Source organism: Felis catus, chromosome B3 (genome assembly GCF_018350175.1).
Source record: "Felis catus isolate Fca126 chromosome B3, F.catus_Fca126_mat1.0, whole genome shotgun sequence".
In the NCBI taxonomy this organism is placed as follows: domain Eukaryota; kingdom Metazoa; phylum Chordata; class Mammalia; order Carnivora; family Felidae; genus Felis; species Felis catus.
The window spans coordinates 50,488,184-50,507,500 of NC_058373.1; the positions used below are offsets into that span (position 1 = coordinate 50,488,184).

General features: G+C 37.5%; 1 protein-coding gene and 1 long non-coding RNA gene across 2 annotated transcripts in view; both read right to left on the reverse strand.

The window, feature by feature from the left end:
• Positions 1 to 5,350: 5,350 nt before the first annotated feature.
• LOC123385931 lies at positions 5,351 to 8,468 on the reverse strand. The gene is made up of 2 exons (XR_006599217.1): positions 6,016 to 8,468; positions 5,351 to 5,459 (listed from the first exon to the last, which is right to left on the reverse strand). It is a non-coding gene; the product is annotated as an uncharacterized LOC123385931 (long non-coding RNA).
• A 2,824-nt stretch (positions 8,469 to 11,292) lies between these two features.
• Positions 11,293 to 19,317, reverse strand: part of LOC102899250 — a 75,722-nt gene continuing 67,697 nt past the window's right edge. The window contains exon 6 of the mRNA XM_045060653.1: positions 11,293 to 14,115. Coding sequence (XP_044916588.1) covers positions 14,087 to 14,115 — 29 coding nt within the window. The 3' untranslated portion in view covers positions 11,293 to 14,086. The remainder of the gene's footprint in view (positions 14,116 to 19,317) is intronic.

Sequence of the window (19,317 nt, forward strand, 5' to 3'; positions counted from 1 at the left end):
ATCACGATACAAATTAATGCCTTCATACCACACAACCATACTAATGTTTAAATATTCAACATTTTAAAATAACTCAAACTATTATAAAGACTACCTAGAGTTATTTTTTATTTTATTTTGTTTTTCTCTGTTTATTAACGGTGTTGGTGAATGCATGATAATTAGCGTTATTGCCCTGTAAGTAGTATGTGCTCGTTTACAAAGTACAAACAAAAGAAAAGAAAAATCAAAGTTAATAATTTTTGATATTGAATACAGCAGACTTCAAATATGAAACAAAATTACCAATGGATATTTCTAAATGCATATAGGAACTTCTTATAATATTTCAATCTCAAATAAAAAATATATATGGCATAAATTACAGCTTGAGTCATGAAACTATGATGGAACCCTGCTGGGTATTTATTCAAACCAATGTATCAATTCTTTTGAAGATTAAAATCAATCATGAATATGAACTTTATGCATATTTACACTTGTAGAATTTAAGAGGCAGTGCATCAGCCATTATGCCACAGACAAGCATTATTTTTCTGAGCCTGTTTCCAAATCTCATTATGAGGCAAAAAATGAGACAATGAATGACATACAACTCTGTTGTTTTTATCATTGAAGATTTTATCAGTCATGTCAAAATACTAAGATGAAATCAAGCATAATTTAATGTAATAATATTCTCAGGCAAATGATTCAAACCACATATCAAAATCTTATACTGTTTTATTTACATTGTTATCTTCAATTTTCACTGTGGAAACATGCTATAAAACAGAGTTCGGATTGACAGAATACTAGATAATATATTTCCTAGTCTCATTTCTATGTAACCACCAATATTATAGATGTACATATCAAAAATGAAGAAATTAAACATGAAAATATGATATATAACTTTCATATAGAGCATAAAAACAGCATTTCTGCAAGAGCTGAGTTAGAAGCCCCAAAATAACGTGTGTCATTTTCTTATATTAACATGCTCCAAATTAAGAAAGCAGCATGTTAAGTGTAAATCTTAATTTATGAACTGCCTTTGGGAATGAAATAAATTCTGGGTGACTAAGTTGTTTTAAAAATAACTTTGCATACATTATTTTAAACAATTTGAGGAAAACCTTCATGCCACACACTTTCAGCCTGATAATATGTCACCCAAGAAAGCTGGTTTATCATGTAACAGTCACATGAAATCATTTCATTTTTCACATAATTTTCCTCCTAATCCTATGCCAAAATCTGAGGAAGAAATGGAACTATTTCTCTGCACAGCTTCTCCCCAGCAGACTGCCATTGCCAGGAGCGGTAGGTTAATAATAGATGCTCAGTGAAGAGTACTATTGGTGTTTGGCAGCACAGGGCCTGAGGTTAACACAGGGTCACTTAGGGTCATTCTGCTCAATAAATCTACAACAATATTTTGCTAGATATCTCTTCCATGGCGTTTGAAAAGTTTAATGTCTTCTCTCAGATTTCTGAAAATTCCCAGGAGTTTACATTCCCAAATCCGATTCTGAGCTTCTACTCCTAATTTTAGCTCAGTTTCCATCTCTTGCAGGCTATTTCTATTCCGCCCGGTGCCAATGCAGATGTGGAAACCAACACTCTTCCTTAATTCTGCAAAATTTACAGAACTTATTTGCTTTTGTGTCTCTCTCCTCAAGATTTGAGGTATTGGAAGTGTTTACATCACAGAAACACAAATAACTTAACATTCAGTATTAGGGAGTCTTCTTTCTCAAATACCTCCTCCTTCCTTACCTTTCCCTCTTCCTTCCTTCTCCTCCTCATCACCGCTTCCTGGATTTTAAAAACCTATACCCTGGGCTCCAGCCTCCCAGCATGCTTTTTTATTTTCCATTCTAGCTTCCTTTTCCCCTCTTCTTTATTATTTCCTGTCTTTTTTGACCCTTAAGCAAGTAAAATAGAAATAGCTCATTTTTTAATGCAGATGAGCTCAAATTCCTCTTAACACTGCCCATGACAGTAACTATAAAACCAACATCAAAGTAATTCATTTAGGATTCAAAGGTGTTTCTCAGTTTAAAGTCTCCCATCTAAAATTCAAAATTACTTGGACTAATAAAACCTTAAGTTGCTGTAATTCAAATATCCTCTGCCGCATGACCATGATGAGGAATATATTCTCTGAAAATGACTTCAGGCAAGCAGCTTCTATCAAATACACATATCTGAGGGAGCTGGAGGCATAGGCCAAATCACGGCATATAAGCAGAAATCAAGGTTCATGAGCCTGGATGTGCTTGGGTATGTGTGTGCATCTGAGTCAAATATTCTTACCTTTCCCTTATATGCTAAACCACTGGGTTGTGGGCATATCAGTTACTAAGAGTGTCTTTTAAAGTTCCAATGAGTTTTCTCACAATTTACTCAGATATATAATGCTCTTTTCTCTATTTTACTAATAATTGCTCAAAAAAGCAGATAACCTGGTTTCCACTCAATCACAAAGGAGTACTAGAAGAAAATATTTTAAACAAATGAAAATAAAAGCCCAATATAATATAATTTGGTGGGCAGGGGCATCGTTATGGACTAAAAAGAATAATCTAAGCTTCTACTTGAAGAAGCTAGTAAAAGAAGAACAAATTAAACCCAAGGTAATTAGAATGAAAAAAAAAAAAGAACAGGAACCAGTGAGATAGAAACTAGAGATAAATAGAGAAAATCAATCCAAAACATAGTGAAAAACCTCTAACTAGACTGATCAAGAAAAAGGAATGAGGGGAGAGGTGCCTGGGTGGCTCAGTAGGTTAAGCACGTGACTCTTGATTTCGGCTCAGGTCATGATCTCATGGTTTGTGAGCTTGAGCCCTGTGTTGGGCTCTATACTGACAGCGTGGAGTGTACTTGCGATTCTCTCCTTCTCTTTCTCTCTCTCCCTCTCAAAATAAATAAATAAACTTAAAAAAAAGAAAAAGCAATGAGGAGCAAAGCAGGAGAGAGAAAGGGAGGGGAGGGGAGAGAGACAAAGAGACAGAGAGAGAGACAGACAGACAGACAGAAGGATATTGGGAGAGACAACACAAATTACCATCAGGGATGAAATGAGAGAACATCACTAGAGACTGTCCAGACACCAAAAGAGTGATAAATTATAAATAATTTTATGAACATTAATATGACAAACGAAATGTCATGTGCCCAGCCTCAATCAATCACTTTAACCTTATGAAGTGCTTTGATTGGCCCAACTTTGGTTATATGTTTACCTCTTTCACTGGAGGTTCATTCAGATTCACTCAAACTACATGGGTTAGGAATGCAAAAGAGGTACTTACCAAGTAGGTGAAGAAAACATATCTACTTCGCCACATGGTTCATGTTTAACCATATTATTTCATCTTTGCCATTTGTACCATTGAATGGTCCCTGCCTTTAAGTCAATTTCTCTATACCTTCCTCCAGGGGAAAATGTAGAATATGAGCCAATGAGATATCTTGCCTAGTTCTTGCTCCATGATCTTTCTCTTTTTGCTAGGCAGGGTCAGTTGACATTTTCCATAGTTCTTGACACAAATTCATAACTGCTAAAAGTTAAAATCCTGAAAATCCAATTCTGTTCCAAATTATAGAATTAATCTTGAACTTGGTCACTGGAAAGTCAAGAAGTTAAAATTTTCACATGAGGTCTCTTCAGCTAGTTGTTCTTTTTTTACTTTGGGTCCAGGTACGCCAAGTTCCTTGGGAACTTTCTTTGGTCCTAACATCATGGTCCAAAACTATACTCAAATAAGTTTCTGTAGGCTAAGACAACGGCTCTGCTTAGATCTTTCCATCAGTACTATTCACAACCCTCAGCGCTATAGTTGGGCCCTACCCTAAGAGATTAGATTTTCTAGAGCTAGCTCACATACACAGTCACTGTGCCTGTCTTCTAGCTCTGATCCATAGCCCCTTCTTTCATGTTGGTTTTGTAGTCGTGTACTCTTTAACCTATTTGTCTGAGTTTTCCATATTGCTCTAAACTGAACATTCTGGCATCAGTTTTTATATGATCAGTTTAAAGAGCTTTCTCTGAAATTGCTTAAACTTTATATATCAGGCTCACTGCCTCATCTTGTGGTTTCACACCTGAATGATCCAAATCAGTATGATCTTGAAAAAGTCAAACACTAATATGGTGACAAACATTCTTCTCGGAATTCCTTATTGGCAAAAGTCTAGCAGGACTTCTATCAGTTCAAGCCCATGTCCCTACAATGATGATCCCAGTCTCCTTAAAATGCCCAAGAAAGCCCAATGCTCCCAAAAGAAATTGCTGTTTGTTCTAGCCAAAATCTGACTATAGGATCCCGATCTCCTTTTTCTGGAACATTTGCTTTAGAAAACTTGCAGCTGTAAACCTTTCCTCTATACCTTTGAGATGTATCTTCTATAACCCAGGAACGCCTCTCTTGAAGACCCGGGAGCCATCCTTTTGAAATGTAATCAACAAGATAGCATCCATCTGTGTCTCCCAATACCTGTGTGAGGGTAGGAGCTTAACTTTGATTAAGTACCAACTAGCAAACACAGCTGGCCTAGTCACATAGCTAAACCTCCCCAACCCCAACCAATACCTTTCAGTACTTTTCCTTTAGTATACCCCAACATTTAAAAATCTGTTTTAGCAGATATGAGCTCAGTTTACACTGAAGTCTCTATCCTACTGCAATAGCCTGAATAAAATCAATCTTTCCACCTTTAACAAAAGGCCAGTTGTTTTTCTTTTACAACGGCCAAATGTCCCTGTCTCACATATAACCTTGCCTTCTACTTCACAAAGAAAATTTAAATTATCAGTAGTGGCCTCACTCATCTTTCTGATTCCCAGTCAACACACTAGTGCACACTGACACACACTTCTGCCTTCTTTCTTCTGATTTCAGAGGTGATGTCTTTCCTGTTCAAAGCTCTTGTGTTCATTGATTTTTCCCTCAGCTGGAGCCACCTTTTTAATTCCCCCTTTTGTATATCACAGCTTGAAACAGGCTGCTTCTTCTGAGCCTATCAACATACTCAGGGTCTTCTATTTTGAAAAGATTTTAAATTCTCCCTGATCCTATGTACTACTCCTGAGGCCATCAGATTTCTCTCCTTCTCTTTTTACCCATGATTCTTCAATGAGTGATCTCCACTTTCAACTCCCATTTTTTGATATCCACCCATTTCTCATTTCACTGAAATACAGCCTCTCAACAGATCTCAGGGAATTGCTCTAATTACTAACTTCCTAAATGCTGATCCCAAGGGAAACTTTTCAGCTCTTCTTTGTTGGGCTTCTTTGTTGTATTTAAATGTGCAGTCTCTTAACTAATTCCTATAAATTTTCATTTACTCTCTTGACTCTAAGACTATATATTTTGCCTTTATTTTCATTCTACTTTATGGAATCTTCTTTTTCCATAGGCATATAACATTGAGATCAGGTTTCCTCTTCTCATCCATTGGTCCCTCTGTGAACAATATCATTAGTCTTACTGTTTCATTATCTATTGTAAAAAAAATCAGTAAAATACAAGCAAACATAGCAAAAAAAAAAAAAAAAAAAGAGTCCATCCTAAAAAGTCTGCTATATTGACCAAATAACTGACCCAATCCATTTCTCTAGAATAGAAATATTAAGGTAGCAAAAATGAAACAGAGTACTTTATACCTGGAAAATGTTTTTTTTTAATCTCCTCAACACTTTATAAATAAGCAAAACAAATTCAGGGGGATTAAATTCAAAGTCACATAGTAAAAAGTAATATTGGACTTTAATTTCTATTTCCCCACCCTAAAGTCAATATTCTTTCCAGTGTTCAATGATTCCAATTCTTTTACAAATGAGACTACATTTTCAGAGTGTAAAAGAAAAACACTTTACTGGAAGCTTAAATTTATGCAAATGAAAATATATAGTTTAATGTTCTCACTTATCTTCAGAATATTAAAATGGACATCAAAATAGAAAGAGGTATTATGACAGTCAATGGGTCTGCATCTTAATAGACATTTCTCTACCCTTACCTTGGCTTTGACATATTATATATGTTAAATTTATATATAAATTTCTCCAAGTGGTCCAGAAATTCTTCCTACACAGTGCAAGCCAAAGTCTACAGGTAAGAGGCAGCAACCCTCTGCACAAAGCTTGATGTCACAATATCACCATGGCAACAATATCCCTGAAGAGAGGAGATGCAAATTTTGTCCTGAAAATTAATCAGCTGCAGTGACAATCTTATTTACTATCTCTGGCAAATAGTACAAATCTACATAAGACCTGTGACAATCTTCCAGTACTCGTTTCCATTAAATAAGACCACAGATCTTATTAAGTAAACAATTTTCCCCAAATCAAAATCATAAACCTATTCCTAGGGCATCTTGTGGAAAGTACCCATTTATCACATGTACTATAAACTTTTTTTAATTGAATATAGTAGTAATCTTTCCACATATTGGCTCTCAGCTATCTTATTTTTTGACCTGACTTTTTAAATGTCTATTAGTTGCCTCCAGATCTATGCATAATAAAAACAACTTGAGGAATAGGATGTGAAAAGAGTGCAGAATAAGAAAATCTATCCAAGATATATTTTAAAGTAAGAAAAATGCATATTTTTCAGTCTAACCTATGGTTGGAACTGTCAAGACCCAATTGAAACAATGAGTTCATTTCATTGAGAGGTGCTAGGGGTAGTGGAAAAATCAGACTCCAGAGTGAAATAAACTAGTATTTAGACCCTAGTTTTGCTGATGTATAGATGTAAAATGGTCAAGTCTCTTCATACCTTTTAATCTCAGTTTCTTCATGTAAAATGGGGACTGAAAATACTCCAATTTTTCAAGATCCTTGGGAACACTAGAGATAATGTATATGAATTGCTTGGTATGCAGTAGGTGTTCAAAAAAAAGGCAAAGGAAAGCAAATTATTGCTATTTATGAGACCATCTGTACTTTGTTTTCACCAACACCTGAGCTCCTGGATTTCTTGCATACACCTGACAGCTTGAGCCTGGACTGACCCTTTGAATCTAACACTTAAGATTATCGCAGTGAAATACTGGCGCCTAGAAATATCTTTTGCTGGGCCAGACTGTGCCCCCTAATCTTCTCTGCTCACAGATGATGGATCCAGCTCATTCATATATGTTCCTCTTTGCCTTCCCATTGCAGCCTTGAAGGCTCACACTGACACTTCCTCACTGTCTTGGCTCATAGCCAAAATGGGACCCATAAAGCTAATGGAAGAATAATACAAGTGTTATAAGCCCTGGACATCAGGGCAGAATGAGGTTATCTTAACCATTTGCTGCTCATCACCATTTTGAACCTTGTCCTCAGAGTTCACCTCTGGTGCCAAGTACCTTGGTTTATGACAGCTCAAGTCTCACAAGTTTCTAGTACAGGCTTTCTTTTCTCCATGATCTTATCAGTGTGACTTTCTAGAGTTCACTTGCTAGAAGCAGATTTCACCTTATGCCTTTCCACAGAATACTGATAAACTCCTTCACAGCAAGCTCTCAATAAATTACTTAGTTTACAACATTATCTCTATTTGGTGGAGTTGAAATTCTAATGAGATAATCTCTGAAATTCAGAATAAGAGGAAAAGTTCTCAGACATTTAGTTGCTATCTATCCTTATAGCTAAAATACGAACATGCAATCTTCTTCCTCTGAGTATAATTTCATTATGCAGAAGCAATTCTGTATGCCTAAAAATAAAAATAATAATATCAATTGCTGGTTATTACATAGTGTTGAGGGAGTGAAATCTTAGTAGAGACACCCAACATGAAGTTGGAAAAGCTACTCTTTAATCCTTTAAAAGTTCGTGTGGTTGCAAGTAACAAATCACAGGAAATATTTGCAATTTTCATAAACTTAGAGATATGAGTCTTAATGGATAGGAGGAAACAGTAAAAGACAGGGCAGAAATAAAATACTTGCTAGCAATAACATGTAGAATAAGAGGCTGGTGATTAGACTTAAGTGTTCTAAAATTCTCATATAGTTATTAATTAATATTAAGCATTATTAAGCTATATATGCATATCAAAATTTGACTAGCAACCTTTAAAAAACAAGCAAAAACAGTGTATATAACTTCCACACAGAAAGAGCCAAAAACTTATCAATTCAATGAAAGTGAGACAGGGGGAAAGTGGAGGAAAAGAAAAAGAAGAACAAATAGGAAGCACCATAAGCACCATATAAGATGTTAGAAATAGGCCCAGACTCAGTAATTTTAATAATGTAAATGAGCTAAAAAAAAAAAAACAAACAAGTTCACAGTAGACTATCATAGTAGGTAACAAAATTCGCAGGCTGTTTATGGTAGTCAAAGCTGAAACATAAAGACACTAAAAGGGTGAGAAAAAAAGGATGAAAGCTGGTGAAGCTATATTTTATCAGAAAATATTCTTTAAGAATGATAGTATTCTTGAGGCACCTGGGAGACTCAGTGGGTTGAACATATGACTTTGGCTCAGGTCATGATCTCACAGTTCATGGGTTCAAGCCCCGTATTGGGCTTGCTGCTGCCAGCTTGTCAGCATGGAGCTGGCTTTGGATCCTCTGTCTCCCTTTGTCTGCCCCTCCCCAACTTGCGCCCTCCCAAAAATAAATAAATATTAAAAAAAAGAATAAAAGTATTCTTACTAATAAAAATTGTCACTAAAGATTATAGTGGAGTAGTTCTAAAATTACATTAGATATATTATAGAATTGAACAAATAAGTAAATGTGGTATTTTGGGGAGCCAGGTTTCTTACAGTGAAAGAACACACAGGGACCCCCCCCACAAACACACACAAAGTATACATATACACATGCACATACATATCTATACATATTATATACATATTATATACATTATATATATTATATACATATTATATACATTATATATATATTATATCTATACATATTATATACATACATATATATACACACACACACATATATATATAATAAAAACCAAAAATAAAATAAAATAAAATAAACACATTTCTTTAAAATCAAGAATGATACAAGTAGGCTGGCAAGTTTGCTGGCTTGAAAAGTAAGCCTTCTAAAAAATAACAAGTAAATGAATGAATGACATAACATATGTGGGACAATTTTTGGGGGGAAAATTACAAAACTTTTGAAAGTATTAAATTAGATAATTAAAGAATAAATATATTATGCATATAATAACAAAATAATATTTAAAGATGTTGATCTTTCCAAATTGTCCCATAAATTTATGCAATTCCAATCAAAATCTTAAAACAAATTTTTCATGGAAAAATAGAAATCAATTTAAAACTTTTTGTAGAACAGAAAAAAAAAGGAAAAAATATTACAAAAAACTCATAATTAAAGGAGGAAGCATTACCCAACAAAATAGCAAACAAAGATTATTAAGCCAAATTCATTTGGAGAGATGATAGGAAAGCCTGGATTTAAAAATTTAACAAAATAGGGGGTGCCTGAATGGCTCAGTCAGTTGGGCCTCAGACCTCACCTCAGGTCATGATCTCACAGTTCTTGAGTTCGAGCCCCGCATCAGCCTCTATGCTGACAGCTTGGAGCCTGGAGCCTGCTTCGGATTCTGTGTCTCCCTAGCTATCTTCCCCTCCCCCATTTGCGCACGTGTACTCTGTCTCAAAAAAAAAAAAAAAAAGAATTTAATAAAACAACCAGTAGAACACAATCCAGACCTCAGAATCTTACCAGCACATATAAAGAAAAGTGATCCCCAACAAAGTGGCATCATAAATCAGTGGGGAAAGGGTGGACTTTCAATAAATGGTACTAAGGGAAAATTTCAAATAAAAAAAAAAGTGAAATCAGATCCCTACCTCACATTATGCACAAAAAAACCAGTAACCATAAACATGTACCTTTGCTTTTTACAAAGGAAAACATGACAACTTTCAGAAAAGATTGTCTCCCTCTCCCACTGTCTCCTAACGTTCTCTGCGTGCTACCTGGTGCAGCCTGGCACCTCTTTTGTAAAACAGCTGCTAAAGCTATAGCATCCAGGGCGCCTGGGTGGCTCAGTCGGTTAAGCATCAGACTTCTGCTCAGGTCATGACCTCGTGGTTTGTGGGTTCCAGCCCCACCTCGAGCTCTGTGCTGACAGCTCAGAGCCTGAAGCCTGCTTTGGATTCTGTGTCTCCCTCTCTCTCTGCCCCTCCCCTGCTTGCACTCTGTCTCTCTGTCTCCCAGAAATAAATAATATTAAAAAATTAAAAAAAAAACCTATAGCATCCATCTCAGCCAATGAAAAGCCCATGTACAGTCTCAGGACTGAGAACACAAATGAGGTTAATTTAAAGTGGCAGGGCAGGCACTGTAGTGCTGTTTAAGATTAAAATGTTTATACCACTTAGTACACTAATGAAAACATATTGTGAACAACTGGGTTTTTCAATAAGGAAGATCAGCTCTTGATTTGGTGGGCAGCCAATCAATAAGGCAGATACTGAGCAGAGCTGAAAATGGAGAATAAAGATGCCAGTGGGGTGTCCCAGCAGCAGACAGGTGTATCTGCTAAACAGAAAGAACCAGCTACTTTTCTCCAGAACTGTGCTCCCATGTAAGGCAAAGTATTCTAAATTGAAGAACCACAATTTGGTTCCAAGACACTCTGCTATGTTAGGTTTTCTTTAGTCTTTTATTTTCCCCTCCTGATTTGTTTTAATTGTACATAAGAAAATTGACATATGCACACAGGTACACTGCATTTTATTTTCCAAACAGACAATGATATGCAAGGCTGGGTATGAAAGGACTTCTCAGCTCTTAGAAACTCCTATATGACTTTCAGTCCTTTGAACTTTTGTAATTAGGCCATCATCAATAAACCCTTGTCAAATTATCCTAACTTGAGTTGTGACTTCTGTTTTCTAGGACTCTGATGCATACACCTTTTTCCACAGGCTTCACACCAAATCAGAATGTTTGATGGCAAAATTTCTATGACTGTCCACTGGTCGGTGTCATCTGTTCTGGCCAAGATCTCAAATTCTGAATCCTCAGAGAAGGGACCAGAGCCAGCAGCCTCACAGCCCAGCCAACATAAACTTGAAAGTGTGTTTCTAGAAATTAGGATGACAGCTAATGAAGCGAGTTCCTGGGAACCACAATTCTACATACAGCAATATGTTCACACAACTCTTACAAGCAATCTATACACCATGGAATGGAAGAAAGCATATTAAGCCCCTATTTACTCAGTAACATATTTCTTAACTTTCTTTCATAAACTTAAAAGCTTATATAAATAAACTTTCTAGACTCCTGGTGTATGAAGAAATTTGTTAATGAGGAGTTTATTCATTAAGTAAAGTCACAAAACATTACTGTTTACATATTTTAAAAATAAAGATACAAAAACTAATCACTAACGAAAAAAAAAGATACAATATTTTTCTGGTCTGAAGATCACTTTACCTTCAGACACTGAACACAATATTAACTCTGGAATTGCAAGGTCAGGAGCAAGGATATCAGATCCCAGAAGTTTTAGTTCCTGGCCAGCTTGTGAAGTTCAAGATCCTTAAGCATGCTGATCACAGCTGGGAGGATTTGTTTTGCTCTATTATTTTCCTGTGCTGTCAGATAATTAGCAGTACTTAAATTCTATCTTTTTAAAGCCCTCTGCTTTTCTCCAGCCTATGCTTTTTATTTTAAATGTGTCTCTAATATTAATGGCAGAAGGTATTTCACAACTCAGCTCCGAGTACTTTCCCAGTGCCATCTACTATTGATCTCCCTAACAGTCTCTCCCCAACCTCTCCCTGCTCCTGGCACAGCCATACACTGATACTCCTACTACAGATCAGGTTGCTATCCTTTTTTACCCATGTACCTCATGTCTCCCTGTCTGGAATTCCCTCCCCACCTTTACGTTGAACCCTTTCTAGGAGCTGCCTCTTGATATTTTCCTTCCACTCCTTTTCACACTGAATTGTCTTAGGGCTCTAGTATATTCAGGGACCAGAAGTCCCTTCCTTCCTCCCTACATCTTCCTGGGCAGGTGATGTCTGCCCTGCCCTGAAATACGATATTAGATTTCAGTCAACCTGCTTTGCATGTTGTGAGAAGCTGCTTTGTGTCAGGTACCCTGCTAAGCCCTAGAGATACAAAGACAGCCAGGGTGGCACAGTAAAGCTGGAAGACAACGGACCTTAGTCAAAGAAGCACATTACAATGGTCCATCCTGGAGGCACATGAAAAGGTTCTCGGAGCACAGATGCTATAAACAGGAAAGATGACTGAAGGCCATGAACAGTGGGCAGGAAAGAGTTAAAGATATTTCCCACCAGTCCCAGTCTGCACTGTTTCATTGCAAAGTCACATGCATACAGTTTCTGTTCTGTGAGAATGAACACAGAAGACAAAACAAAACAAAACAAAACAAAAAAACAAACAAAAAACCCCAACATCTTAAACCAAATACTGTGTTTTCTGGTGGAGGATACCAATCTTCTTGCTGCCCTCTCTTTTTGTCCAGAATCATAAGGCAAAGACTGATATCCCTATGAGAATGCAGGGCCGCTCTGTGACTGTATCAAATCTCCTATGACAGGTATGCATTGCACAAGGTCTCTCTCTTCTTTGGCATTTGGCATAGCTGCAATTCCGAATTTTTTAAAATGCGAATTTTTTAAAATGATGATTTTCTATAATGTGATACTGTAATAGTCACAGATCAGGGCTTGCTTGTTTCTCCCATCTTTGCACCTTTAGCACCCATCACAAGGCCTGCCACATTAAAACACTCAATAAATAGGTGTCAGAGAAGAGCCAATAAATGATAATACCATTATCAACTAGGTATCTCCATAAATTTAGATACAATGTTTCAAATAATCCTTACAGTAATCCTTTTTTAAATATAAGATCACTGAGTCTTTTAGAGCTGAAAAATGGGAGGTTTATGATTTGAACCCAGGTCCACGTGGCTTGCTGCAGCCTCACTCTTAGCTACACTGTCATATAATAAGATCTATTAGGGGAGAGGGTTGATACAGCAAGTTTCCAGAAACAAGGGCTGGAAGCAACAGACAGAATGAAAAGTCATTTTTAGCAAGTCCATCGGACACCGAATGTGGAAGTGCCGAATTCCTGCTGATTTCCATTCCACAAAGACAAACTGGAAATCACTTAAATATCCAAAGTAAGAAAATTGTTAAGTCAGTTATGGCTATGGCACATCTGTGTGGTAGAATACTATTTAGTCATCAAGTCATATTTTATGAGAATATGGGGAAATGTTCGAGATATATCATTAGATAGAAAAGGCAGATTATAAAAAAGGCTATATACTACAACTTGGCTTTATTTTGTTTTGTTATATTCATTTTTTAATTTTTATTTTTTGAAGTAATACATGTATAGAACTTAAAAACTAACATACTAGTACAAGGCTTGTTACAAGAAACAGTGATCCCTTGACTCTCCTTTTCTTCCTCAGTAGCCCTTCTCTAAGAATAAATCAGAGATAAAGAATATTTAAATTCTTTAACTGTTTCTTCTTGCATTTGCCTTCATGTTTCAGACCAGTACCACCAAGAGACCAGGCACGGATCTGGTACCAGATCCAGGCATGGTTTCAGATCTAGGCACGGATCTGGTTCTAGCAGATCAGATCACTCCTGCTGGACAACACAAGTATTTCTTTCTTGGGATCTTCTAAGACTGAACCGTTAATATGGTGCTTACTTGCTGATGTGGGATGACTCATTTATATCAGACATAGGATAAGCTCAGACCCTGGACTTCCAACTTTCCACTGTTGACCCTTGGCTTAGAGCTGCACCCAGAAGCCTGTGCAATGGATCTCACCCATCCACGTTCCACTTATCCTGCTACTTCAGGTCTACAGCATCCAAACATGGGGCGTGTGGTTTTGGTGGTGATGGCGGAAATTCTTTCACCTGTATGCCATCTGCCACTGGCACTATCCACTGTCAGGCAGTCCTACAGAAGTGCTGTGCCCCGCCCCCCCTCCAGGGTTCTTGAGACTGTTGCTCCTGAATACCAACAGGCACTTCTCATCCGTTTGCTCCAATTGCCTCCAGTGCATGAAGACATATCAATCTCCAGGGTCAGTCTTCAGCTGTGCTAGACAAGAGATAGACAGTCTCTGTTAATGTAACACCCCATCAGCTTTTCCGAGTCACTGGAAAACAGTATTCACAGAAAGTAACGGTTTAACCAGCATTAAATACGTAGAATTAGGGAACTGTAAAGTAAGATCTATATTATTTCAATACAGATTCTGAAGAAATAGTGCCTTATGAGTAATAACAGTACTGCTATCTTTTTTCTCAGGGTAGTGAAGAGATATGAAATTAGCCAAGAATGGAACTGTTGACAATAAAGAACACAACGCTATGGTTTCTGTGCCTGAACTAGAAGAGGTGTTCCTGGACACTATGATACTTCCCAAATGTAAATACCTCTTCTTTTCTCTACATCTGCAAATAAATCAAATCCTGATATCTTTCATGGGCCCATGAACTTTATCACACACCTTACACTGAATTGTTTATGTAAAAAAAAAAAGGCACTACAAAAGTATTATCCTGTATCCTACGTACCTTAGGGGAGGCTCTATTTATAACTTGCAGTGTTGCTACTTCAGGATTTCATAATTTTAAATATTATCTATTGAGCTCCTTCTCTAGAAGATCAGAAATGATCTTTCTTAAACTTCTTCAGCTTCACATATATATAAATTTATATACGTGTGTGTGTGTGTGTGTGTGTGTGTGTGTGTGTGTGTAAATTCCGACACCAAAGTAAATAGCAGGTTTGCTTCCACAACATTGCTAACATACCAGAGTCCCCGAGGAAGTGCAAGGTTTATTTTCACAGCCAATTTTTGCCTTTTGGATGCCCTGGGTCCTGGCTTCATTCCCAGATTAGGTCTTGGCTCCTGCTAAGAGTCAACCAACTGCTAAAAATGCAGAGACTTAGAAGCCAAAGGACTGGAAAAGAAGAGCTTGAAGAACGAGCCAGCCTGTCAAGGATCCAACAGGCTGTAACTGGTGGAAGGGGGCTCCTGCCAACTATCACAGGGATTCCAGAGTAGACCACAGAACATCTGGGACAGGCTGCAGAAGTTCAAGGGTGGAACTGTTCCAAACGTGATTCCTGACTGTAATCTAACTCCAATTCTTTTCATCTGATTATGTTTCATGAGTTTCTTACTTTGTCTCTTTCTCTCATAGTGTTTTTTTTCCTTTTTCCACACCCTTCAACAACAACTCCCACTATTAGGAGATAATAAAATTCCTTTCTGTCTTATTCAATGGCCCCAGCAGAACATAAGTTCACTTTATTAGTTATGCCTTACTAGTTGCCCTAAAAGTCTATACCCAGGGTAAAGCATAAGCCTGAGAAGTTTATAGGTCCCAATAAGATTAGCCTTCTACAAACTCTATAGAAATCAGAGCTCCTTAGGAAGCCCAAGACCTTTGCTGAAATATGAGGGTTATACAGTGTCAGCTTTCCTATGTTCATAGATGCAGAGCATTGAGCAATAAAGAACAAAAAGAGTGTTGAGGAAACAATATGTAGAGGTGGGGTGCTGAGCAATAAGGAATATGGAGAAACAGCCTGTCCTAGGAATCAGAGGCAGCAATTTCAACTACAACCCTCCCACAACCCCATCTCTAAATATAGGTGGGAGAAAAGCCTCTCATAATGGAATGACTGGGTTAATAGTAGCATTTTGTCTCAGGAAGCATTTTCCCTTTTGGAAATGTTCCCCATTCTGATTTATTACTTTACTCTTAATTTAGCCTAGACCAAACATTTAATTTTAAAAGTACTTTGCTGGGACATTCTATATGCCTACATATTTAAAAGTAATAAATCCACAAGGAGTCGTTGTGGTATCAGAAGTGTCTTGACTGTGGTAGCAAATACATGAATCTATGCAGGTAATAAAATGTACAGAACTTAACACACACATAAATAACAATGAGTACAAGTAAAACTGGGGAAATCAGAATATAATCTTTGGGTTGTACAAATGTCAGTATCTTGGTCGTGATGTCATGCCATGTTTTGCAAAATGTTATCTTTGGGGTAAATTAGGCAAAGTGTACAAGAGATCCCTCCGTATTATTTCTTACATCTTCATGTGAATCTGCAATGATCTCAAATTACAAATAATATTTACAAATAATAATGAATCAGGGGTTCCTGGGTGGCTCAGTCAGTTAAGCATCCGACTTCTGCTCAGGTCATGATCTCATGGTCCGTGAGTTCAAGCCCTGCGTCGGGCTCTATGCCGTCAGTTTGTGGAGCCTGCTTCAGATTCTGTGTCTCCCTCTCTCTCTGCCCCTTCCCCATTCACGCACTGTCTCTCCCTGTCTCTTAAGAAATGAATAAACGTTAAAAAAATTTAAAAAATAATAATAATGAATCAAGCTAACAACACGCTAAATACAATACAGTCTCTCCTCATCTTTTAAAATATGCCACATAACTACCTAGAATTTCAGGTTTCGTTTTGATATTCTCTCACCCCTTGGAGTTTTATACTCTAGGGTACCCATCCCTGGTGTACCCCTCTTTTCTCACCTGAGGCTGCACCTGCACTGCACAAGATGACTGAAATGCACACTGTGGATCCTCAGTGGAACATACCCCTTTCATCTGTCCATATACCTTTCATCTCTGATACAGCCCCTCAGAGCCCCACAAACTTGAAATTCTAGAGACCTCAGTGATCAGAGCTGGGCTGTGGAGCAGAGTTGGGGCACTTTAACCTCTGAATGGATGCATCTCCTTGACCCTGTTAACTTCACATCTTGTGGAGGGCCATAATCAGAAAAGGACCAGGGTGAGGCCCAGGCCAGGGGTCTCTCTTGTCAAAGTCTAAGTGGGGGAGGTGTCAATCATTATTACCATTTTGTAGATAAGAAAATAGAGACTTAGAAAAATTACGCCTCATGCAACTGGTAACGATGAAGCCAGATCTCTCAGGGTTTAGGGGTCTATTGGAAACCTGAGTAAAACATCCACTCCACTGTCATTAAGGAGTCTACCGAGGGCCTTCCTATCTTTTCACAGCTGTCATAATTATAAGCTGGATATACAAGTTGTCTTTCTCAGGATTTATATAATTAATTTAATGGGAAGATTAGTATTGAAATTGAATTCAATTCAAGAGACATTCATTGAAAACCTATGCCACAGTTGTTTAGACACTGCTCATTATTTTCAGGGCCAGCTCATTTATCTTGATTAATTCAGGTGCCAACTCTGCAACATAAAAAATAGGTGCTAAACTTAAATAAATGTATTATGCAGTCACCATTACAAATAGTATTTAGCAGGCATTCCTGAGACACTTCTATGCATTTTGTTCTATTTTTTCATTATTTCCAGAAATTTCTCTCTAGTTCTTAAATAATAAGATGATTAGATAGAATGATATACAAAATTCACCCTCTTTTCCTCCAGATAGAGAGGTGGAAATGAGTTAGACAAAGTGGAAGGTGGATAGTGGAAAGAAATGGAAGCTGGCAAGAATAACAGAAAGCTTAAGAGTTAGAAATGCTTCCTAATTTGTCAACTATAGCCCTCCTAGGACCTCTCAATACAAAACTTTAAAAAATATCAGACACATTCTTCCTTCTTCTGGTCAAAATATCCTACTCTGTTCCTTTGGGTGTCCCCACTATTTCCTACTGATAGAGTGGTTTAGAGATATTGGACTGACTTTACCCTACATCATGTTGAGTGAGCTGAATGCTCTATGCTGTCAGCTGGGGAAAAACAAATTCTCCTTCACCCTCAGTGGGATTATAAGTGGAATCCCCAGAAACAAGGACAGAGGGAACCTTCTTGCCACGGTGCACCATGAACATTTATCTTGTATCTCTTCCAATAGTCATTTGTGGAGATGAAGTTGTAAGAAGAAAATATGTGAACTTGAGCTCATGGATTTGGGGCATCTTTTCTAGCAGAAGCTTCCTCTTCTGGATTCTCTGCATTCCACTTAGATACGGTTTTGGAGTCAGATATCTTCAAGTAAGAAAAGTGTTACTTTAGTAAGACAGCATCATACAAAATTAGGAAATCATTCTCAAAATAATGGATTTAGTCGGGAGAAACCAAGAATGTTAATGTATGTGAAGTTGCCTGCAATATTAAATAAAATATAAAACATACTGGACATGGATTAAATCAGCTAATGAGATGAGCTGGGGATCACAAAGCATTGAACAAGTGGAGAGGAGTGGAATGGTGCCGAACAAGGAGCTCAGAGTAAAGATGAGGAAGCAGGAATTCAGTGATGTATATCAGTGAGGCAGAGATGGGTCTTCTAGACTGGACAACTGCTATAGCAGGAGCGCCTCCTCTCTCCACACTTGCCACCTAGTCTCCTAGTCTCAACACAGCCACCAACTCTGTCCCCTATTCTTAAGGTTTCCTGATAAGATAATAGAAACTTAGAAAAAGTTTCTTATCTACTTGAAACTCAAAGACTTACCATGCCACCCAGTCTTACATGATCGGGTCCCTGGCTCTCTCTTCAATTACACTCTTCAATCTTTCTTTCTCCTAGTTTATTTCCCTCATCCCCTTTGGTCAGCTTACTATTTCACAAATACTTCTAGCATGTTCCCACTTCAACAACTCTGCATTTGCTCTGCCCTCTGCCTGAAATGCCCTTTCCCTAAATAGTCACACAACTTCCTCCTTCAATTATTCAAGTCCGTATTCAAATGCCCACATTATCCAGGAAAGCTTCCTTAACCACTCTATCCAAAATAGCACATATACTCACCTAAATTGCTCTCTCTCCTCCTTGCCTCCTTATTATGTCTTCACAGTAAGGGTTACTAACTGATAGCCTGTTATTTTGTTCATTCCTTGTCGGAACCCCATACTGGCTTTAAATTCCATGAAAGCAGAAACTTTGTTTACATTGCCTCTGTATCAGCAATGCCCGCAACATACCCAGCATGTGGTAAGCACTCAGAAGCATTTGTAGAATGAAGAAATGAAGTATGGTGAGTGGTTCATAGTGGACTATTATGCGAAAGGTAAGTTTGGCCAAATGAATGAGGTAAAAGCCATCAAAAGGTTTGAAACATAGCATGAGTTGACAAAATGGAGGCAATGGTTTTTCTGAAGAACAGAGTTTAAGCCCCAGGATCCATCATAGTTCCTAGCACACAGTAAGATGTTCATTTATTGTTTTCATGATGATGTTAGATGCTAAACAAAACAGAGAAATTCCTTTTCTGTCACATGATGGGACAAGGAAAATGCACTGACCCAGAATGAAAGATTGACATT